We start from the raw sequence: 26,148 nt of genomic DNA, 5'->3' as shown, positions 1-26,148 counted from the left end.
TTTTTTGCTTTAAGCAATAGCCTGGTTGATTGTAAAATTTATAGTTGCATCTGTAATCTTTATAAGATAGAGAAAATCCTCACACTTTAAAAATGTGTAGAGTTTCTGGACCATTATTCACCTTCACCTGATAATATACCATTTTAAATAAATATCCACATGGTTTCTACATAAAAGCTGAGCAGTATTCTATAAATATTGAAAACTAAGCTTACTATGATAATACAAAGTAGTATAGGGCTGGAACATTTCCCAGTTGAATAAAGCTATTACTGTTTTTGTAGAGGAATCAATTTGAATGACAGGTCAATATTAGAACATTCTCAACAGAATTGAAACTGATCAGAAGAGGTAGGATGGAGATGACTGTATTTAATACTGAATACTGTATGATGATAAACTTATTGGAAGGATGTTTCTGGCAGAATAATGCAGACAGATTTCACAATGGAAAATACAACTCATCTATCATTCCACGTGTTTGTGGTTCCATCAAAGCTACTACAAAGAAGCAAAGGATTTCAAATCATTTGAAAAAATTAGCTGAAAGTATCAAAATTAGATAAAATTTTAAACAATCAGACTGATAAAAATAGACATTAGCAACACACAAAATAAGATAATTTGTATACCTGGATCATTCAGATAAATAGAGAAATTAAATGTCTCTGAAAGCAAAATCCCTTAAAATATTTCAGGAATCATGTATAACTAATGCATAATTGGTATCTAATAACAGTTTCATAGGTTCACTGATTCATAGGTTATTTATTTACTCTATGCATAACTGGCTTGTAATAACAATATAGTTAACTACAGTTTTAGAGGAAATGTGATCTAGTTTTATTTACCTTTATTATATTGGTTATTTATTATTTCACGTTCAGATCAAAGGAAGTCCTCTTTTCCAAGTTATAAACACTATTGATGGAAAATAAGAGAGAACAAGAAACATTTGCTAAACAAATTAAACAAATTTCAGTTTAATAAAAACAAATAATTTTTTTCAATTTGTAATATAGAATACATTTAATTTAGAAATGTATTAGCATCACAACGAATGTTTATTTTCTTGATCATCTAAATAGAGTAATTATTTGGACAATAGATCAAGTGTTAACTAATAAATATTTATTAAACCTACTAGTTTCACTAACTTTAGCTGTTGGCATCTTCAGGGTACAAGCACTGGTTAAAAAACATTACACAAATATGAATAACTGTAAAATTCGAACGATTATAGTTGCAAACTGAAATAGCATTGAATGTGAGTGATACACGTATTGCATGTACATGATTAACTAGCTGTTGCTAAGGGACGTTCTGTAGGTTGCATTGAAGTTTATTTCCTGTGTGTTGAGAGATCTAATTAGGGTTTTCCATATTATCTCTAGGAGTATTAAACCTTGGTTCCTGTTGAGGTTATCAACAGAGCGAGTGACTGTAGCTGCTTCTTTAAACGTTCAGGAGTGGTACTCTTCTTCTATGTAAGGGGAACAGCTTTTATCCCACTCAATGACATGGTTAGTTGTAGAAAAATGAGATGACAGGCCTGATATGTCTTGTCTGTTGTTTTGACATAAACAATGTGCTCCTTCTGTCTAATTTCGAGGCTTCTTGATGTCTGCCCCTTCTCGACATCAAGAAGCCTCGAAATTAGATAGAAGGAGCACACTGGTTACGTCAAAAACAACAGACAAGACATATCAGGCCTGTCATCTCATTTTTCTACAACTAACCATGTCATTGAGTGGGATAAAAGCTGTTCCCCTTACATAGAAGAAGAGTACCACTCCCGAATGTTTAAAGAAGCAGCTACAGTCGCTCGCTCTGTTGATAACCTCAACAGGAACCAAGGTTTAATACTCCCAGAGATATGGAAAACCCCTAATTAGATCTCTCAACATACAGGAAATGAACTTCAATGCAACCTACAGAACGTTCCTTAGCAACAACTAGTTAATCATGTACACACGATACGTGTATCACTCACGTTCAATGCTATTTCAGCTTGCAACTATAATCGTTTGAATTTTACAGTTATTCATATTTGTGTAATGTTTTTTAACCAGTGCTTGTACCCTGAAGATGCCAACAGCTAAAGTTGGTGAAACTAGTAGGTTTAATACATATTTATTAGTTAACACTTGATCTATTGTCCAAATAATTACTCTGTATTAGCATCACTTTCAAAAAATATAGATTTTGATATTGATGAATAAAAATTAGGGTACACTGCTTGGAAAGAAGTCAACTGACGCCATAGTGTGAGAAACAAACAGCCATGGCTGCCACCTTAACAAGATGTATGGACCTTCATCTTTTTTTGTTGTGATGACTGCTACAACCCTTTGGGGCATACTTTCCACAAGTGTATGATAGTAATCAATGGGAATTTTGGACCATTCTCCTTGTAGGCATGTAATGGGGTCCTGGACTGTTGTGTGGCAGAGGTCTCTTGACCTCTGAACTTGTAGGATGAACTGGAGCATCACCCAGTGCTCCAGTTCATCCCACAGATGTTCAGTAGGATTGAGATCAGGTCTCTGTGGAGGCCTCAAGTGTGGTGGCGTTCATGTCCACAAACCATGCAGTTACAGCAGCAGCAGCAGCCTTATTTCATGGTGCATTGTCTTGATGAAAGAGACAATAGTCAATTCCTTAGAAATGCCACAAAATATGAAGCATTGCATTGTCCAGAATGTTTAATATCTCCGAGTTCAGTATTTGTGGCACTACAAACAGAGGTCCGAGACCAAACCAGGAAAAACAGCAAAAGCACTCTTGTAAGAGATTCAGTGAGCACATGCCACACCCATGCCTATCCGTCTGCTTGGTAGAGAGTGTAGTGTGATTTGTTGCTCCATAACACACTTTTCAAAGCTTCCACATCCTACTGTACATGCTCTTTTGCACCACTGAGGACAACACTGCATGTTGGTTTGAGTAATGTGCGGGGCTTGCATACTGTTGTGATCCTCCCACGGAAACTCGTGTTGTGAGCTTCAGTTCTGAATGTGTTTTTGTGCAGATTCCTGTTCCATTTGATACCCAGAACTCCACATTTAACATGTCGGCCGACAAATGACAGTTTTTTTTTCATATTATCCTTCATAGCAACCTATGATCACATTTGATGAGTATGGTAGGTCATCCACTGTAGGTTGCACTTGAAGTTGACTCTCTGTGCTTCCATCGCAGTTGATATCACTGATTGTTGACCTGGGATGGCCCAGTTTGCCAAACAGATAGGCCTGCAGCATGACATCCTATCACAAACCTCTTTCAAACTCTGTCAGTTCCCTTCTTGCAGCCATTTCATCTGGACACAGTTGCACTGACTTGGAAGAATATGATGAAGAATGCTTGGAAGAGCATGACACATTGCAACTTGTCCATCAGGGTGTCTGTTGACTTCTTTCCAAGTAGTGTATATGTATATATATATTTTGACTATGACAATTCCTGTCAAATAATAAGATATGTAGTTTGATTTAAATACCTGCTTATCCTTTTAATATTTTTGACCACCTAGATTTTTTTTTTCCCTCTAGCATTATGCTTGTGTGTTCTGTTGATTATGGTTTAAATGTTGAAAGTTAACATAAAGGAGAAAAATTTTCTTTGTTGTCTAATTTAAATGAAATTAAGCTGTGAAGAAACACGTAACAGAATGCTAAAGTTGATCAAACTTTATTCCATTACTTTTTTTTCTACTTATTTTTTTTCCCCAAAATATTCCTACTTTAATGGTTTTAAAAAAATTAAAAAAAAAGTTCTTGTGTGTGTGTGTGTGTGTGTGTGTGTGTGTGCGCCTATCTGACATTTTAAGTCAGATAGCTTTTCTATATGACTTTCTACATTTATGGTTATATCTAGAATTAAAATGTATTGTGCAATAGTTTCTTCCACACAATTTTTAGATGCTACCTGACAAGTAAATTTGTCACACTTCCTTGATCTCTCAATGTTTTCTTCGGATTTTGATCTTGGTGTCTAAAATTTGCTTGTTGAGTTCAAAAGCTCTTTCACCTTTTCCAAAATAATATATATATTAAAGGTTTGCAGTCCACTCTGATTATTTTTGAAAACTTTCTTTGCATGTTTTTTTTTCTTTCTTTTTCACCCAGTCATGTCATATTTTTCTAATAAATTAATCATTCTAGCACTCCCTCCCCTTCAGCATTAAGATCTTTGATAAAAAATATGACCTTAAACATAAATAGGTTGTAATTTCCAGCTTTCTGTTTTTAAATGGCCCACATCACTCTTCTTAAGAAAATTGTTACTGTTATTAGTCTGTCTCTTCATTTTGATATTAAATATCATGGCTTTTCCATTCAATTTAGGATCTTTATTTCAGAATAAATGATATATTTATCATATATCAACTGTGGCATTAGCCTGGTTAACTGATTGGTTGGTATGGTTTCAAGTCCTGTCACGGCCATGGATGTTTGTGATTGTCTTTAGGTAGGAGATGAAATTCTTCTTCCAGTGTGAGACTATGTCACTGCTTAGTGGAGGCCTGAAAATACCATGTTTAATTCTCTAGAGCAGAGTTTCCAGATTATATAAACATAAATTTAAAAATGCAAAAAAAAGCATAAAATATATATATATATATATATATATTTATTTTATGCTTTTTTTTGCATTTTTAAATTTATGTTTACATTTTTAAATTTATGTTTATTTTTGCATTTTTAAATTTATATATATATATATATATATATATATATATATATATATATAAATCCTTAGCCCACTCATGCTACTGTAGGTTTACAACCTTAACACGTTCGCTGCCATGCTACTTCGGCATAGTCTGTTCCCGTACGCCGAGCAATTTCACTTCTTCAAGGTCAGTACGATAATCTCGTTGCCGGCAGTAAGCGTCATATGAGTATACTCGTAGTCGGCTTGTGCAGAGCATATACCATCTATGAGTATACACAGTTTTGCTGCTAGCTCCACAAGCCAAGCATTTTCACATCTTCAAGGTCAGTACAATAATCTCGTTGCTGACGGTAAGTGTCATACGACTATACTTGTAGTTGGCAGCGAATGTGTTAACTGAGTGGGAGTAATGTAAAAGGGAAAAAAAAATCCTATTTTCGGTAGCATGGTATTTCTGTAATTACTCACATACCTCGTTGATGGTTGCTGTCTTCAGCTCTGCTGATGTTGTTCCGATAACTGACTTTAAGTGTTCACCCTGGTTCCCTGATAAAACTGCAGGGGATCTCTACCATGATTTTTAATTATACCGTTCAATACAGTTTGGTTGGCTAAGCTCTGGATACCTACGAGGTATGTTTCAAAAGTTTCCAGCCTGACATACAAAATTCTTGCCAATTTTAAAATGGCATGTGTAACAGATAGCGCCGTCTATGGAAGCTTAGCGTACCAGTTTCAACTCTTATGGGGAAGCTTCTTCTTCATATTCCACTGTGAAGGAATGGGCTCAACAATTTCGCCTAGGAGGAAGAGCATTGAGCTTCACCTATTGGAAGTGATGACTGAGGAAAATGTCTCTTGTTGAGGAGGAACTGCTCAATGACAGACAGCTGATGCTCAAAGAAATCTCAGCAATTTCGGACTTTCTATAATAGCCATATTTCGCATCATTCATGAGAAGCTTCATATGACAAAGGTCAGTGCAAGGTAGGTGCTCCTGACTTCTCTCTTCATTTCAGAAGGAGCATCGTGTGACCTGTTCCTGCAAGTTTTTAGAGCTTTGCCAAGGAAATCAGAGAGAAATGCTGAAATCTATTGTCACTGGGGGTGAAACCATGGTCCTTTATTATGATCCGCTTTCCAAAAGGGAATTCGTGGAATGGTGCAAACCAGGCAAATCACCACTGAGAAAAGCTAAGGTCACTCAGTCTATCAAGAAGATCATGGCAACAATCTTTTGGGATTGCCGTGGAATTCTCTTGATTGACTTCAAGGAAAGGAATACCACTGTGAATGCAGAATATCATGCTTCACTCTGCACCAAGTGCACAATGCCATAAAGGAGAAGAGACGAGGAATGCTGAGTCGTTGTGTTCGCCTGCTTCAAAACATTGCTCCAGTCCATATGGCTATTGTTGCAAAGGCTGCAGTGAAGGATTGTGGTTTCCAGTAGATTGAACACCCACCTTACAGCCCAGATCTAGCACCCAATGACTACTACCTCTTCTCGAAACTGATGAAATACATTCGAGGAAGAACATTTGCAGATGACAATGAGGTGAAAGATGCAGTTTTAAGCCATATTGCAGACAAAAGTGCAGACTACTTTTTAAAGGGCATAGGCAGGTTAATTCAAAGATGTGAAAAGTGTGTTGAAGTAAAGGGAGATTATTTTGAAAAATGACACAGTTGTTTTCTTTCTATCACCTCTAAAAGCTCATCAGGCTGGAAACTTTTGGAACCATCCTCATGCCTTCCCACTGTCTTCATACCTTGTGACACATAAGACTAAGATTCATCTCCAGTTATTCCTATTCTTTTTATTAAAATTTTTCTCTCTCCAGTTCCCATTCAGCTATCTTTCTTCCCTTTTCTGTTATTCTTTGCTTGGACATGGATGTTTTAAAATATTTTTAATATTTTACACACCGCTTTGTCTGAAGGCTATTTAATTTGGCTTCCTGTTTATGTGTCATTTTTCATGTCTCTGATGTATATAATAATGCCTTCACGCTTCAGTTCAAGATTCTTATTTTGGTTTATTATGATATCTGGTTGAATTCCATACATTATTCAATTTTCTGAAAGCATTATTTGCTTTTGTTCAACCTTTGTGTTATATCCCTTGTCATTTTCACCTTCAGTATGAGCATTAACTCCCAGTATACATGCCTTCCTCGTGGTTCACTTGTCTATGGTGGGGTGTGTGTGGGGGCTCCTGGTGGTAGTGGTACTGACTCTTTTCATTCTTCCTCTTTGCTTTTTTTTCATATTCTTTGCTCTACTTTTTCTGAGTCTTTTTTTACTCTCTTTTCTTCGAGACCACCATCACTAGGATCCAATGCTCTGCTGATTGTGTTTGCTGTGTGTGTGTGCAGTGTGAACCATGGACTTCCGGAAAGGGGGGATCCTGGTAGTTTTGCACTACTTTGGTGTCTGCTTCGGCAAGAAGAAGATGGGCAGTCCTGTACGGCCCAGTCAATATCAGTTGGTTAGTGGGCTTGCCTGCAAGGGTCAGTGGTGTTGCTGTAAATCTCCTATCCTATGTGGGGACAGGACTCGAAGTTTGCTGTTGTGGTGGTGCTGGTATTGTGTTTGGGTTAGTCCTTTCATTCCGCTCCTTTTCAAAGTCATTGCTTGCTGGTCAGTGGATGCCCATGTGTGGCTTCATGGTTGGTAGGGAGATCTGGCACCAAACAAAAAAATCTCTTGAGCATGAATTCTTCATCCACAAATATTTTAGGACTAACAAGGTCCTAACCAAGTACTGATACTGTAGATTCATCATTTGATAACAGAAGTAAGAAGCAAAAGACTGATACCAGTATAAAGGTACCAACTTTTCTCATCATCTATGCAACAGGTGTAAAGCCAATAGGAAAAATGTCCCTTTATTTGAAAGGGTTTAGGACTGGCAGGATTTCCCAAAACAGTCAAGAAACTATGTTCTGATGACATCTCAGTGGAAGCATCTAGTCAGCAACACTCAGACAATTTACTAAAGGCTACATTTATTGGTGGAATACTAATTGCAGTGACACCTTATAAAACACTAAACTCTTCTAGAGGAGTGATATCAAAATAGGATCTTCTTGATGTTCCAGATGAAGAGATATGTTCAGAGCTTAAAGATCAGGGAGTGACAGGTATGAGGAGCATCCTAATGTATAGGGATGATTCTAACCAGGAATATTATCTTTACTTTTCATACACTCAAGCCTCCAACATGTGTAAAAGCAGCGTTCCTCAACTGTCCTGTTAGACTCTACATTCCTAATCCACTGAGATGCTTTAAATGTCAGAAATATGGACATGCTCAGACTGCCTCTCATGGCTCACATCACCTGTGACTGGTGTAGCATAAAAAGCCTGATAACAAATTGTGCTCTGCAAAGAAAGCTTAATGTGTTAAATGTCATGGGGATCATCCAGCTTACTCCCATGTATGTCATGTGGAAAGATGAAAAAGGGGAAAGATGCAAAGTGGAAAGATGAAAAAGGAATACAAAAGAGATAAAACCAGAACAAAATATATCAGGATGCAGAAAGGAAGTAAAACACCACCACACCTACTGTGAGTTCCTCTTATGCTGAGAAGGGGGCAGTTAAGAAAATGTCAACTGCAATTCAAATTTGTATATGTTTTACTATGTGATAATTTCACCATACTTGAACTTGATCGTGAGTACATTTGTTGAGTGCATAATTCACACACGACCTACAGTCTCATCCAGAAACATTATCTAATCCCATCTGTTTCAATTTAGGTATCAGCTTGTCATGCAGCAATCTATCAAACTCATGTTGACTACTATAGCAACCAATTCAGATACCCAGATTGGCCTATAATTTGTAGCCTCAGTTTTATCCCCTTCACCTTTGTGAAGTATAACAATTTTTCTTATCTTCCATTCTTTTTGAACTCGCCCCTCTCTTCTTCCTATTCACAAGGCTTGGCAAACTGCATTTCCTCAATCCATCTTCCTGTCCTGCATCCCAAACATCAGTCTTTTCTTATACAATCTTTTCTGGACCATTTCCAAAAAAAAAAAAAAAAAAAAAAGTTCCATTTGATGAGAATCTCTTGTCAAAAAATTATTATGACAAGGAACTTAAATATAAACTACCAGACATCCCCTGCAGAAACAATGGATACCAAAGTATCCATTGAAAGTAAATTAAACGTACCAAATTATCCTGACACATCACATGATGTATTAAATATTTTTCCAGAGGACAAGATGATAGGAGATTAATAATATCACCTTGGTCATGTAGCCTGAACACTCTTTTAGGATACATACCAGGAATTGGATGATGAGATGGACACTGGCTGTCCAAAAATCAGTTAATAAATATGAACCTAACAAAGGTAAGCCCTCAATCTCTTGGAAATTGGACAGGTGTACAAATCCAAAACAGTAGAAAAATTTTTACATTGGAACTGTTGTAGGTTTGCAAAATATCATGATATCAAGATTTTGTTGCAGAAACATAAGCCTTTCTGTCTGCAGGAAACATATTTAAACCCTAGTGAAGACTCACTAGGGTTTAAATGAGGACTTTCACTGTTGTTCTTAAGGACAGAACTGGAGATAGTCCTGCTCATGATGGAGTAGCTCTTTTAGTGTGTAGTCATATTCCTTTCCATCATGTCCAGCTTAATACAGCTTAATACTGCAGCAGTTATTCATCTCTCTCTCTCTCTCTATAGGATTTCTTATTACAGTATGTTCTGTATATTAACACTGGGTTTATTGAGTTAAATGAGATGGAACTTGATAATCTTATATTGCTACTGCTTCATCCATACTTCTCCTGGGTGACTTTAATGGACACAACACTCTGTAAGGTAGTGCCAACAAATGAATGAGACTGCATCATTGAGTGAATGCCCGATGATCTTGACCTCTACCTTCTTAATAATAAAATCAATTCATACCTTCTTCCATATGCCTGCCCACTCATATTCTGCAACATATCTAACAGTCTGCTTCCCTGTCATTGTTTCACTCTGTGTGTGTCAGATGTTGAAGAGAATATCTATGGAAGTGATCATTTTCCTGTTATGGTAGATATAAAACACACCACTTCTGTACATAATAGATGTGTTGTTGTTGATCCCAAAAGCTATTGCAAACACTTTGGGAGAACATCTTGCTAGTATCTCAACAACGGCTTCATATCCTCCTGAGCCCCTTAATAGAAAAGTTTATCTGCTGTTTGTCTTGTTCTTTCAGTATTAAAAACTCAGGAGGACATGAAGCTGTTGTTGAGATACTAGCAAAAATTTTCAGTCAACCATTCATTAAGGAGGTATTAAAAAGAGCTCTTTTACTGTCTCACCTCAGTGGAATAGGTCCTGATGATATCCATTATGAGATGATAAAACGTCTTCTCTGGTTCTGCTTCTCTTAATATACAACAGAATACTTATGGAGAAGGAGTGTCCAGATTCTTGGCACAACTCAGTTGTCATTGCCACCCAAAACCAGGAAAAGATCCAACGCAAGCCAGCAATTATCAACCTAATACTCTGACTAGCTTTAAATTTTTCAGGAAATGACAACATATACTAGAATATTAATTAAAAACTTTAATCAATGCCTTCCTATATTTTGGCAATGTTACGCTGCCATCTTCAGGTCTGACTAGCTATGCATTCATTTCGCTCCTATTTTATTAATGTAATAGGATTCTGTTATATTTATATTATATTTGAATATATTATATACACTGGAATGAGTCCTAGACTCATTCCAGTGTATCATTTAAGTGTTTTTTAAATGTTCCATGCTCTGCCAATATCATTGGACCAAACGTAGTTTTCTCCTTAGTTGACCATAATTTCTTGCTTTATAGTTCAGCATATAACCATTTTCTGAATGGAACAGCCATATACTTAACTACAGTAGACTCATGACTATCTGGCCTCCATACTATCCGGAGCCCGGATTTTATCACGGATAATTATAATAATACAGTAATTCTCCGTGATAAAATGCAATGAGACCGGTTTAAATTATAAGATGCTCCCTACAAAAACGCTTGCATCAAAAAAAGAAGCCGCTGCGCCAGGATACAAGAAAAGCAAGGAATGAGTCACCATCTTGGCTTGCAGTAATGCAACCACAAGCTTAGGCTTATGTTAATCGGAAAATCAAAGAAACCTAGAGCAAGTTTCTTTGATTTTCTGATTTCCGAAAAGGTCCAAATTTTTTGGACCTTTTAAAAAACTGAAAAATCAGGAATCACTACCCCTATATTACACACATCAAAAGAAAGCATGGATGAATTCAGAAATCTTTAAAACCTGGTTCCAAAATGAATTCATATCGACTGTAGAAAAACATTTGAAAGACAACAATTTGCCGAGAAAAGCTGTGCTATTTCTTGACAACGCACCTTCGCATCCTGCCAATGACGAACTCACAGATGGAGACATCAAAGCTTTATTTTTACCACCCAATGTGACTGCTGTTTGTCAGCCGATGGACCAGGGCGTCCTTGAAATGCTAAAGAAAAAGTATCATCTGCATCTTCTCAGTTCGTTGATATCAGCGATTAATAATAATGAAGACTGCGTAACCACTCTGAAAAAGATTGACTTGCTAGATGTCATAAGGTGGTTGGCTGAAGCATGGGAAGAGATTCGAAACATATCGCTTGTAAAGTCTTGGAAAATTCTTTTGGACCATGAAGGTGGACATTTCAACCTTGAACCTGTGTGTGAAACTGAAGTGGAAGATGAAAATGATAAACTTGTTTCGTTGCTCAAAAATGTACCGAGCTGTGATGATGTCAATGCAGAGGTCATTACAGAATGGATGTCAAACGACAAAATTGGTGAAATAACTGACAACGATATTGTGGAAATGGTGACACAGGGGGAAGAAGAAGAGGAGGCATCCTTAGATGACAGGAAAAATCTCATCCCACATTCGGAAGGGTTCAAGACGATTGAGGCAGCACTGCAGTACATTAGTGAGCAGTAGGAAGCGACACCAGCTGATATCATCTGATTGCATAAGTAGAGGGACATTGCGTCGCAGAAGAGGGCTAAAAGGGTGAAGCAGTCGTCTATCAAGGACTTTTTCAAAAACTAAAAACTGTAAGTTTGGACTCTTTCATCTTAGGCCTACCTTTTCACATTTGTGTGAAAAGGTAGGCCTAGAACTCCAGCCTATCCGGCTTTTGTGTTATCCGGCCTGCCCTTTTGCCACATTAGGCCGGATAGTCGAGAGTCTACTGTACTTCCCAGGTCAGTACAGTACAATATGATTACTGTCACCAGCTGGAGGCAGAACATCATGAAAGTTGTCTCATAATAGTTCAATAAATGCAGTTTCATTCTTTTCATGAGATTTCACTGTTACCCATCCATTGATTGTTTGGATAATTAGTCTTCCATAATGATTAACTTTTCAGCATCTGCTAGGATGATTTGGGATGCATTTCATCATCACCAGCAACTGATCCACTAAGTTTGTAATAATACCCCACCATATGTTTGATCTTGGTAGACTCCATTTCACCCAGATAGCTTCAAACTCACTGCTCATGTGTCATGAGAATCTTCCAACTGAAAATGTTTGTGAAACATTATTATTATTATTCAGGCCTCCATGGAGTCAAAAGACTCATCAAGGGGAGGTCCCCCCCCCTAAGAAACACAAAGTCTATCATACCACTCCTTAAACTCATTGACTGTTCTCGCTCTCACCATTCCATCAAGCAACGCATTCCACGGTTCAACGACCCTCCACACAAAGAAACCACTCCTCACCCTCTTGCTCACAGTTTCCTTTCGTAACTTCCAGGGATGACCTCTTGTCATCACTCCTTCCCGCTGTTCAACCAAGCAAAAGAACTCCCCAGTGTCAACCCTGTAACCACCTCTCAACAGTTTAAAAGTCTCAATCATATCACCTCTCCTTCTTCTATCCACCAAACTCTGCAGTCCACATTCCCTCAGCCGATCCTCATAACTATCCTTGTACAGTCCTGAAACCATCTTTGTCATCCATCTTTGTATCCTTTCCACAGTTAATTTATCCCCTTCAAATCCTGGGGACCAAATCTGAGAACAATAGTCCAAGTGTGGTCTGATCAGAGACTTATACAATGGAATGATAACCCTCTTATCTCTGCAGGTCAGTGTCCTTCTCATAATTGCAGCAATCCTCTGTGTTATCTTCGCAGAGGTAACACAGAGGATTGCTGTGTGTTATCTTCACCACATGGGCAAAAGTTTTATATATATGAAATAAATTTTTCATGCAAGTTACCCATGTTAACTAATTTCCAAACACCACTAGGAGAATTTAACAGATTCTAGGGTGGAAAATAGCATGTACTCGATAAATTACACAAATACTTACTTGATATCTAATTTGCCGCAAATGTTTAAGGTCAGTTTTGTTTGATTTTTTTTTTTTTTTCCCAAATTAAAAAAAAACACATACATACAAGCTAACTTTTTTATGTTTGTTCCAACATTGTTGAGACTTTTTGGTTATAAATTAAATTTAGATGTGAAGAAATTATATTCTTGTTTAATCCTTTCTCCAGCTGTAAGCAAACAAAGTTTGTGGGTGAAGTATCTTCATGACAAGGCACTTGTATATAGAGGCTAGTGATTTCACATTAATTGCCTTAGTAGCTCATAATGTAAGACACACACACACACACATCCTTTCTGGTGCATATAATGCTGTAGATTATGAGAAGGGCCACTATCAGACCAGTTTCAATCTTTATTGCTTTGCATTATGCAATAATGTGAAGTCACTGGCTTCTATACACAAGTATCTTGTTGTGAAGATACTTCACATGCATACTTTGTTTGCTTACATTTGGATAAAGAAGTTCATCTTACTAAATAATTCTCATAACTATCATGATACATTCCATCCATTTACTCAGTGAATCTTCTTTGAATACCCTTGATTTTCATTAAAATCTCGTTGAGCAGAAATCCAGTATTGATCTGATCAGAAACTTAGAAAACAGTACGACTTTTTTTTCTTCAAAAAGTTAATCTACTTCTGAATTGACTTACCAGTTGATTTCCGAACTTAATTCCTTTACAATGAAAATATCCAAATCTTGTGTTTCTTAACTCTTTCTAAAGCTTATTCTTTCAATGCAATATATGTCCATCTAAAGCTATGTTGTTACCAATTCATATTTCTCCCCATGAAGTTTTAAATAGTATTTCTCTGATCTGCCAACGCTTAGTCTTTTAAGATATTCTACAAAGAACAGGGTTAATCCAAATAATTGACTACTTAATCGTAGTTTTGCATCATCTCAACATCAACAATGCCCTTTGTGTGGAAAGACTTACATGTGAATCCAGTTTAGGATGTGACAAACCTTTATAAGGGTTTTCTTGTAGGTCAGTTAACAGTCCTTATACAGAGGTGACATGATTTTTCTTTGTAGAGATTTTGTTTTTTTATCCATTGAAAACAGGTAAACCAACCCAGAAGAATGTACATAATTACTTTATAGTTGTATATTTGAACTTTTTTTTAACCTTTGTCTAAAAGAGAAAAAAAAAATGAAAGTATATAAGAAAGTGTTAACATGAATCACAGTTAAGCTTTCAGAGGTGAACCATAGATTCCAATATGCAAGTGATATTCAAGAAAAAATGAAAGCATTTGAAAACAAGAATCAAATCTTGGAGATTCAGTGACAGACCTTGAAGAAAACATTGAATATGGATTCTGCCAGAGAGGCATGTGGTGAGGTTGTCTGTAAGAATAAAAAAAATCATGAATAATTGGGAAACTCAGGAAGTTAGAGACAAGTAAGTCAGCTTGTTTTCTGTTAGGCACAGAAAATTGTAAGAAAGCAGAGCACTGAGTGAAACTAGCTAAACAAAAATCATGGGAAGACTTTGGTAAGAACATAGAAAATAAATATCAGGAGGGTTGTAAACTATTCTGGAGGCTATTGAAAAGCCTAGAAATGAAGTAAAGAGTACTATAAAAGAAATTAGAGATGATAAAGGTAACAAAAACTAAAGATAATGTTATTCTAGATGAATGGAGTAATTACTCTGAAAGATTGCTAAATTAAACAAGACTTGACAGCACAGTGGTAGAAAAACATTCAAGAGGAATGCAGTTTGCAGTACATATCAGTAAATGAGATAGAAACAGTAATAAAAAAAATCAAAAGTAGAAATGAAGCTGGAGTTATTTGATTAGAAATGATTAAATATAGAGGTATAAAAGTTTTACATTTTCTATTGAAACATTAAAAATGCTGCATAATTCAGAAAGCATGGTCAGATGTTTAAAATTCCAGATGATTAAAGTACAGCTGTCATAGTACTCATCTGTAAAAAGGGAAATGAAGCTGAATGTTAGAATTACTGGGTGTTCCTGGCAGGAGTTACCCAAATATACTTGAGAAAAGGCTAAGAGAAATTGTGAATGGGAAGCTTGTAGAAGAACAAGTTGGGATCAGATCAATTAGAGGTTATCAGGATCATGGAAAAGCTTATTTTGCACTGTTTAGACTATAATAAATTTAGTTTAATCCTTTATCCAAGTGTAAGCAAACAAAGTTTGCACCTGAAAATATCTTCAGGACTGAGGTAAGGTGGTGCAACTCGTAGCAAAGGTGGATCAAGTTCTCATCACTCCTTGTCTCAGTATCTCCCATAATGCAAAGCACATCTCCTTGCAGATACTGCTGTGCATTAAGGGAAGGGCCACTACCCAGACCGGTTTCGACCTTTATCGAGGTCTCGTCAGTGGGAGGCAGACCCAGAGGGTGATACTAAGCCAGGAGCAATGGAGAGGTCATATTTACCTATATGTAATGGCTCTTCCCTTAATGCATAGCAGTATACATGGGAGATACTGAGACAAGGAGTGATGAGAACTTGATCCACCTTTGCTATGGGTTGTGAAGGGATGTACCACCTTACCTCAGTCCTGAAGATATTTTCAGGCACAAACTTTGTTTGCTTACACTTGGATAAAGGATTAAACTAAATTTATTATAGTCTAACTAAGTGCAAAATAAACTTCCAACTCTAAATCCAGAGTAATTTAATAATAAGGTGGTATGGTACACCGGTTGTTAACTCGTATAGGTAAATATGACCTCTCCATTACTTCTGGTGTAGTATCACCACTCTGGGTCTGCCTCCCACTGATGAGACCTCAATAAAGATTGAAACCGGTCTGGGTAGTGGGCCTTCCCTTAATGCATAGCAGTAATACATGTCTGCAAGGAGATGTGCTTTGCATTATGGGAGATACTGAGACAAGGAATGATGAGAGCTTGATCCACCTTTGCTATGAGTTGCCAAGGGATGTACCACCTTACGTCAGTCCTGAAGATATTATCAGGCGCAAACTTTGTTTGCTTACACTTGGATAAAGGATTAAATCTAAATTTATGATTGTTATCAGGATCAAATTTTCAGTTAAGACAAATTGTTGAGAAATCATTGGAATATAAACATGGATCTATATTTAAGTTTTGTAAATATATGGAAAAAGCATATGCCAAGGTGCCAAGAGAAAAGCTGTTTAAAATGCAACAGTTATATGATGTAAATCGGACATTATATTGAGCAGTGCCCTGTGTATATTTGAACTGTAAATCAATAGCTAGAATTGAAGGATAGGAAGATGGTCTGATGTTAAATAGATGTGAGGTTAAGCACATTATCTCCCTATTATTCGTCATCTATATGGATCACATTATGAAGGAAAGTGGCCTTATACTTAATATCAAAATTGGAGCTGCTAATCTTAGTTTTTTTTACTTTATTATTATTATTATTATTATTATTATTAAGAGATACCTCCAGGGAGTTAGGGACTCATAGAGGGAAGCCACATACTACCCACACCAGTTATCATACTTATTCTTGAATTCATTATGAGCACATTTTATGTGCTCATTAATGGCACATAAAAAAAAACATTCAATATGAAAATTAGTATTTTTAAAAATATTAGGATTTTGAAAATAGGAAAAAAAAAACAGATAATGTTGTCACTTCTTTCATAGTGTGAACCTGTATACATCTAATATATTTTAACTATTTTAGGCATAGTTTTTAACAATATGGGAAAATGAATATGGGAAGAGATGACAGAATAACCAAGTCAGTATGCTGGTAGGCCAAATGAGTAATTTATATGAAATAAATCAACTAAAGTACCAGACTAGTCTAGTAGTTGTATGCAAGACAATTAAATCTAATTTAAACATTGAGCATAGACTAGAGACATAGATACGAGAGATGTGGGGAGTGAACAGATGGCATCATTTGCAGAACTGTATTAAAAAGAAAATGGAACATTACATTCTGAATATTTATCATTCTGAATTATGTGCAACTATGCAACACAGTCTACTGTGTGGCAGGTTAATCTACACAACTTTTTATAGCAGATGATCACTACATCCTAACACTCATTTTATAATCATGTTCAAACTGGTATTTCACTTGAAGTATCATCAGAGTTGGACTAAAAGAACAAATGTATGTAAAAGTATGCATTTGTAGTGAAATGCATTAAGTAGTAATGATATTCTTTTGTTACCTGTTTCTAAACAGTTTTTTTTTACATGTAATCATCCATTAAAACCACAACTTATATTCAGGAATACTCAGCTATTTAGACTTACGTTCTCGTTAGAACTCATTTTAAAGTTTAATGGAATAAATACAGCATACATAAATAATCAAACAACACACTTATAATTAAACAACATTTTAATCACTCCTATATTTCATCTCAGTCATTGAGACATTGTCAGGGAAGCAAATTTCAAAAACAAATTTGCACAAAACAATCAGTGGAAAAGATTAGATTGAAAGCCTAATTTTTCAGTCTAATCTCTTCTTATAGGTACTGTTGGCTAGCCTTAGCTGTATTTTATTATTATTATTATTACGTGACACCTCCAGGGAGTCCAAAGACTCATCGAGGGTGAGTGTGCCAACAGCATTGAACGATTGAACTCCTTCCAACTACTAACTGCACTCAAACTTGCTTAACTTTTTGCAATCCATTAGTAGCAGAGACTCTACCAATCGACCAACCTTTGCTGGATGGGAGGGCTAAGAATTAAAGTTTCCCAAATCTTGGGAAGTTTAATACAACCATATTTAGATTAAGATTAGGTTGATTTTTTAAAACAATCTGCTACTGATTCTAAAAGAAAGTTTTTGAAATTTGTATTTTTTGTGATGATGCATAGTAGTTTTTCCATTTGATTCTGTGCAAGGTTTCCAAAGCATGGTCAGCAAGCCTCGACTGACCATATTTATGGCGACAGATGTTTTTTTATGTTCCCTGTGCAGATGTTATCAGATCTTCAACTTTGACCATAATATGATAAGTTGCAGGAAGAAGGAAGGAACTTTGTAGACACCTGGAACAGAGAGGAAATGTAGAGGATCCTTGGGAGATGAGGGTGAATGAATAAATGAGAGCAAAAAAGGGTGGCCAACTTTAGATAAGGTTAGAATGCAGTACAGAGATTGTACTTGAGTCTTGGCTATTTTTTTTTGTATTTTTTGAGGTGTACCAGATATGATATGTTCTCTATTTGGCCACATGGATTCTAGGGTGCTATCTTTTGAGATTAAGGAGGAAGGATTCTAATATGTTTGAGCCATGTGGCCAAATAGAGAACATATCATCAGTGTAGCTTAGTCAAATGGAAGGTTTGAGAATAGCAGTATATAAAGAGAATGTTTTCAAAATGCTCCATATAATAATTGGCTAGAGGAGGGAGATAGGAGAGCTCATAGCTGTACTCTCAATCTGTTTCTAAATAATCTTTTTTCAAAGTGAAGTTATCCAAAATGAATGGTAAAATTAAGAAGTTCAGTGGTATCAGGGGGGGAAAATATTTTTTAGTAAATTTAAAGTTTCAGAAAGAGGGGATATTGGTAAAAAGAGAGAGAGGTGACATCAAAGCTTATCATGATATCATTACTATCTAAAACTAAATTTTGGATTACAGATTTGAAATAAGTGGAATTTTTAATAAAAGAAAAAGAAGAATGACCTGTAAGTGAGGTTAAGGATTTAGATGACTTTTTTTTTTTTTTGGCTAACTTAAAAAAGAGTTGAAAGTTTAATTTTCACTTGGTTAGAATATGATAAATTTAGTTTAATCCTTTATCCAAGTGTGAGCAAACAAAGTTTGCACCTGAAAGTATCTTCAATACTGGGGTAAGGTGGCTCCCACTGAAGAGACCTCAATGAAGGTCGAAACTAGTCTGGGTAGTGACCCTTCCCTTAATGTATAACATTAGACATATCCGCAAGGAGATGTGTTTTGCATTATGGGAGGTACTGAGATAGGAGTGATGTTAGCTTGCTCCACCTTTGCAAGGAGTTGTCCTGGTGTTGTACCACCTTACCCCAGTCCTGAAGATACTTTCAGGTGCAAACTTTGTTTGCTCACACTTGGATAAAGGATTAAACTAAATTTATTATAAACTTAAAAGAGTGGGAGTCAATAGCATTACTATGGGATGGAGAGGGTTATTGGGGTTATGAAGTTTTGGCATTCTGTATATACTGGCGTGGAGTGGGTGCTATACAGTTTTTTTAACTGTTTCAGGAGGCCAAGGTGTTACATTTTTAAGAGGCCTTTTTAATGTTTTCTTTTGAGAATTAATGGGATCATAGTCCAGCGGTTTATAGTTAGTGTGATCTCTGAGCAACACATTTCATTTTCCAGTTATATTCACTGGCATTGATAATCCCAGTAGAATTAATGTTTCTTCTTTATTTTTTGAAATTCTTTATGGGCCAATTTATCTGATATATTAGAAAGGATAGACCAAAGTTCTGGATTAAAAATTGATGTCAGTTCTGCTTGGTGGCATTGATAGCATGTGCTGCACCGATCTGCTCTCACAGTAAAGTGAAATTTAATTTTCACTTTAACACTTAGGAATAATTCCATTGTCCTTATACCTTTTCAAGAAGGCTAGCTGGTTGAGTTCCCTTGATAAATGAAGTTTCCACTAACAGTATTACTTAGCTTTGTGTATACTCAAGTCAGCTGCTGATACTTGTGTAGTATCAGCAGCTGACTATTTAGACTTATGTGCTGATTAGAACTCATTTTAAAGTGTAATGGAATAAATACAGCACATATAAATAATTAGCCTCTCTACCAACCGTGGTGGATGAAATAGTGAGACCAAATTGCACTTCTTATCCATGTTATTCAATAGGTATTACAGAATCATATCCAGATTTTGCTGGATGTCTATAGACGTCATGGCCGGTTGGGGTGTTAAACAACACATTTAATCACTCCTATATTTCATCTCCTTTATTTGCCAGACTTTCCTGTCCAATGGTTACACTGCCAAAAAGATCAGCGAACTGATTGTTCCTTATATCCAGGGCACTTCAGAACAAATAAGCCACAATTCTATTTTTGTTTTTTTTTAAAGTACAATCTCTATGCTGCTTTCAAACCTTATCTAAAGCTGGCTGCCCTCATCATCCAAGGATCCTCACCTCCCCCCATCTCTTCCAGGTATCTTCTACAAAGTTCCTTCTTCTTGCAACTTATTATGTTATGGTCAAACTGGGAGTCTGCTAACATTCACCTAGTAGAACATACATATATCTATACGTATTGTTAGTCAGGGCTTGCTGACCATGCTTTCATTATATTGTTCAGAATCAAATGGAGAGGGGGGGAAAAACTACTACTACTATGCTTCACCACAAAAAATACAAATTTGAAAGACTTTTTTTTTTAGAATCTTTAGCAGATAGTTGTATTGAGAAATATGAGAAATTTTATGAGAAATTTTAATTCTTAGGCTTCCCATCCAACACAGTTAAAGCTCGCCAATAGCACCTATAGATGGTACCCCTCATAGGACTATAGGCTTTTCATCTAATCTTTTCCACTTGTTGTTTTGTGCAAATTTGTTTGTGTTTTTGCAATTTTAATATTGTTTCCCTAACAATCAGGAACTGAGATGAAATATAGGAGATTAAACGTGCTGTCTTATTATTTATATGGGCTATATTTATTCCATTAAACATAAAAATGAGTGATGTACTTAAGATGGTATGGTTATTTAAATGGAATGAAAAAGAAGTATTTGAAGCAGAAGTTGCATGCCAGGAGAAAGATATAAATAAATTGATGCAGTTGACTGAAAAGAGAAAAAAAAATGAAAAAAAAAAAGTTGATCAAAGAGATCTAACAGTTAGCAGACATTTGGAAGGAAATTGATGATATGAAGCATGTAAAAATTTTAATAAAATGTACTGTCATGGTATTTTAATATCCCTCTTTGAGGGTAAATACCAGGTGGTAATGATGATTATCATCATCTTCAGGATGTTATAGAAAACTCCATTCATGGTAATATGATGTACATAGCAATTAATAATTCATATTTTATTGTTTAAATTTAAACTATTGTGAGAAATTTGGTTTGTTTATTTCCATAAATTTTATAAATTAACTGTTAAATTGGTTTCAGTTTTATGTTTGCAGTTTTGATAATTTGATTATGTTTATCAAGTCATTAATCTTGATATAATTCTATAATATAAGGGAGATCTTTTTGAATGCTTATGGGTGTACTCTTCTTATTTTTATTATACTTGTTTATACTACAATATTTATATCACTTGCATTTGTTTTAAATGTAAGTGATGTTTTATTTATACTAATAGTTATTCTTGAAAACATATGCTGTATTTTATTATATAAAAGTACTAACAGTAGACATCTCTTTATCCATTTCTTTTCTTTAGCATGATCTTTATTATGCATGAGCTTTTATACGTTGTGATCAGGTGCATGTCAATATTTAATTATTAATGTTTCTTTCACTCTTCTTTTCTTTGTGTTGTTGTTCTGCTGCTGCTGCTGCTACAAGCTCTGTCTTTGATGCATGCTTCTGAACTCTTCTTCTAGTGTACAGCAAACCATGAGCACACTTACCTTTGTAAGGATATCATTTCTCTGGAAAAGCGCACCCAGGTGAATAGCTCATTCTGCTCTTTCTTTTTCTTGCTTTTTTTTTTATTTAGCACTTTTTAAACAAAGTATTTTATATTTTTTTCCTTCTTTTTTTAAACATTGCACACCTTGCTCATTCTCTTGAATTCTTTGTTTAGTTTCTTGCTGTTAAAGTATTTTATTGAAGTTACTTGAAATTGTTTTAAATGGAACAAAGCTTAATTTCTGAAAATAGAGAAAAAATAAAATAAAATAAACCGTTCATTTTAAGGAATAACTTACTAAATCGTGAAATTTAAATGCCCTTTATTCTATTGACTAAAAGAATTGCTTTGATATAATTAGAATTCTTAGATGCATGGGCAATTAAAATGCCTAGATAGTTGTATTTCTTTAAAAAGGATTTAAACTTCACTATTAAGCAAAGTTCTGTTGCATGTTTATTATGAATAAACTTATGGCACAGTGTTGGAAAACACACACACACACACACACACACACACACACACACACACACACACACACACAAACAAAAAAAATAACACAAGATGTATTTGACACTGATAAAAAAAAAGAAATAATGATAATAAAATAAAAACATTTCATATAGTACCTGAGGCAAATAAGGCCACCTTATTTAAAATTTGAATAAGTTAGACAATTGTTTAGATTAATTGAAACAACAGTGTTCATATTAAAGTTTGTATTATCACTAATTAAAAAAAAAACACAAATAAGAACAATTCTTGCAGTAATTTATATTTTAAACAAATCTTTAAAAAACACCTTGAGTGGGCCTTATTAAACCATAAGGCTCACTTTATTTGCCAGACTCCTGTCCAATGGCTACAATGCCAAAAAGATCAGCGAACTGATTGTTCCTTATGTCCAGGGCACTTCAGAACATAGTAGTTTAATAAAGCCTTTGAACAAAATTAAATATTTAAAAAAAAATATAACAATTATTTTTAATTATTATTAATTTTAATCATAATTATTAGCTTAAGAACAGTCATAAGGGCATACAAATACGCCACATTCTTCTTTGGTGAGACCAACACACTCTTCACAGTACCATTTAAGACACCATGTGCATTGCATCATATCAGGAACCTTTTCTTCTCTGCATCCATGGCAATACCACCCCTCTTTTGACACTCTTTGTTCCTTTATTTATTTTATTTTATTTTTTTTTTGGTTCTTCCTGTTTTTTAGTGGCAGCCTTCTCTTTCTTACTATCCTTTCTTTTTAAAAGATCTTTGGTCACTCACTGGCCCTTATAATTTAAAAGCTTTTCTTTGTGGTGTTGCCTCTACAACCGCATAATTTGCCATTGGCATTAACTCCTGATGACTTCCTGATGAAATGATGACTTCAAAGAGTTCTTTGATTTTAGATTTGCCAATGGAATCTCATCATCAGAGTTATCTGAATCACAAGATGGAGGATTAGGACATGTTCTTAGGACAATTTTTGAATCCAGCTCAAGCAGGATTCAAAAATTGAGATTTACATTTAGAAATTGTTGGGTTTCTCTTTAAAAATAACTTCCACCAATCTTTTCCTGAGAGGCCACTTTCTTTATTGAAGTTATTCCTAATTTCATTTTGTTCGCAAAATATAAAAGTTTGCCTGCGTATAGATTTTGAAGTTAAAGGGACACCAATTGAAGGAAACTTTACTATTCTTTCTACCAAGTTCTTCTCTTGTTTTTTTTGTTAGCACAGTATTTCTTCCTAATCTTTTTTGTCATCTTCTCTGTCTTTAAATGGTTCCTCAATGTTCTTCTAGGTAATCCATAGCATTCTGATGCTGCACATTGTGATAGTTGTCCTCTTTGCACAGCTTTCATAGCTGCTTCTAGTCTTTCATCAGTCCAAAGACCCTGTTTCTTCTTAACTTCTGACATTTTCAGAGACCTTTAGCAATAAAATAAGTAACTATTATGAGCAATCATCAACAAATTTACTGGGCCGTATTAACCACTGCGAACTAGATTAGATAACATCTATTTTCACGTAAAATATGAATTCAAATCAATTAAAAGATTTTTTATCATAAAACTGAATGTTAAAAGAACAATTTAAATATAAAAACAATGCGAAAATAACAATATTTTAAATTAAAACTTACAAATTATTGCGGCATAATATTATTAAACGGGAAGACACAACCACCTCCCACAAAGGTCTAGGTCAAACTGACATAATACATTCGCTAGATAATATGCCGCCACTGATTTGCCATTGTATTGCATCCTCTGTGTGTGTGTGTAAGAAACCAAACCTGTGCAACTTACCATAAATGTGATTTTTTTTTAAACAGGCTTTATTAGATCCTGGGCTTTATTTACCTCGGATACCTTATATGGAAATAATTTTTCTCCTTTTTACAGAAAAAAAAATTTTTTTTCTGTAATAAAATATTTGGGAATTTTAGAAAAAAATATGTATAAAAACATTTTTGATATCCTTGAAATATATGTTTTTAATTGATTTCAGTTAAATATGGAAATAAGTCCATATTTCAGATTATGTAAGTGCGTTTTTAATTAGCTGCATTAGTATTATGTATAACTGCTAAAAAAAGATTGACAGTGTAGAAATCCAGGATAGTAAAGTCTGAATCATTATCTTATCAGAATTATATTTATGGTCCATTACAGTTTTCTTATAGTGTCTGTCAGTAGAAATTTGATATATATCTAGTGTTGTACACATGATTTTCCTGAACTTGCTAAACCATACTCAATGTATTCTTTAAGAAAATCATACAACATAGCCATTGGGAATGATGCTCTTCATAGTGAGAAAGGCTTAAATGAGAGAGAGGTTTAGTGACATTTATGTGCTATAGGCCTTGAGGCATTTGGTGTGTGGGAGTGATATAAAAAAGCATGAAAAATTTTATTTATATATATTTTTTTTTTTGGTATAAACAAATAATAATTCAGTATATTGATGAAATTTCCCATAATGATAGAGAATTGTATTGATCTAGTGTAATGATCTTTCATCGTGCAGATTTCTTAATGATACAGGACAGTTTAGGTCCTGTGGACTTTGTTATGTGTATCACTGTGTGTGTGTGAGAGGGAGCAAAGCACTTTATTGGTGCACTCAGAATGACACATGCCCTGTAGTTGGAAGATCTGAGTTTTGAATACCTTTTCCATGATTCAAGAAAGAGATTTTAAGGATGTGTCACTTAAATGTGAGTCACTATATGGCCTCATATGAAGGTGATCATTTACCCACATCCTAGATACTTCGATCTTTCCTTCACCCTCTTCCATTAAAGGTGTACTGGCAAAAGACCCCCATGCAATTGACAAACAATGGGGATAGTGTTTTTTTATGATGACCCTCACACACGAAATGTCACAGGATGTATAACACTCAGTAAAATTAGATAAAGAATAGCCAAGCTAATTGGCTGTATCCCAGGCTATTTGCATAGTATATAAATAGAAGAGTTATATTATGAAAGACCCTATCTTCTGTATACAAGGACTCTGCCTGAAGTTTGTTTGCATCTATACATAAACATTAACATTCTTTTTCTACATAATCCTGTTGGGCCAGTTTTGTCCAAGAAATTGGCACATTCAAGTTCTTAACAAAGAACTCCTGATCAAGCAACTCATCCCTTTAAAACTTCTGCCCTTATAATTACTTTTGGAAAACTTTGACAGTGCCAAATAGGAACTGTATTTGATACTGCACTACTGTTGAAATGGCTGAGAGAGTGCAAAGAACAATGTTAGAAAGTGAAGCTGTGTGTTAAAGTCGCTAAATAAAAATCATGGGAAGGCCTTGATAAGAATACTGAAGATATACGTCACATGGTAGCAAAATGTTTTGGAGGCTGTTGAAAAAGCTTAGAAATGGAGGAAACAGTACTGTAAAAAGAATAATCAGATAACAAAGGTGGTATAAAAAATGAAGATAAAGATATTCTGGATTACTAAAAGAAAGAGCCATAATGCTTCATTTCATAATGGTTCAAGGCAACATAGGGATGCAGAAAATTGTATTCTCATAAGCTCTCACATCGACATATGAAACTTTCATAGCTTCTACAAACATTTGGCTTTGAAATAATGTTGGGTCTTGTATCCATTTTACCTATGTAATATTCTGGATGTCTTGAGTTGAAAGATTGTTAAATGAAACAAGCAGTGAGAGAACTGTGGTAGGAAAAAATTCCAGAGAATTCATTCAGGAGTACCGAACAGTACTTGAGGTAGTAAATAGCAATTGAACTGAAATGTGAATAAGCATCTGTAGTAGAAAATATTCAAGAGAAAAGGTAAAAAACTATAGTAACTACACTATATTCTTCAGAAGGCACTTTAAGACAGATAGTTGAAAAATCATGGAATATAACAAAGATCTGTAGATCCTTATTATATTCTTATGATTTCTCAACTTTGTTTAGTGATCAGCATTTCCAGAACTA

General features: G+C 35.1%; 1 protein-coding gene across 1 annotated transcript in view; it reads left to right on the top strand.

Moving 5' to 3' along the window:
- Cyfip (Cytoplasmic FMR1-interacting protein Sra-1) overlaps window positions 1–26,148 on the top strand; it is a 452,821-nt gene that overhangs the window by 265,144 nt on the left and 161,529 nt on the right. The window contains exon 16 of the mRNA XM_090396405.1: window positions 21,643–21,708. Coding sequence (XP_090252531.1) covers window positions 21,643–21,708 — 66 coding nt within the window. The remainder of the gene's footprint in view (window positions 1–21,642; window positions 21,709–26,148) is intronic.

The sequence above is a fragment of the Typopeltis vanoorti genome, chromosome 8 (genome assembly GCF_054136105.1).
Source record: "Typopeltis vanoorti isolate ZY-2024b chromosome 8, IOZ_Tvanoo_1.0, whole genome shotgun sequence".
Lineage (NCBI taxonomy): Eukaryota > Metazoa > Arthropoda > Arachnida > Uropygi > Thelyphonidae > Typopeltis > Typopeltis vanoorti.
The sequence above is the reverse complement of the archived record's forward strand: the minus strand, read 5'-3'. Positions and strand labels throughout refer to the sequence as shown.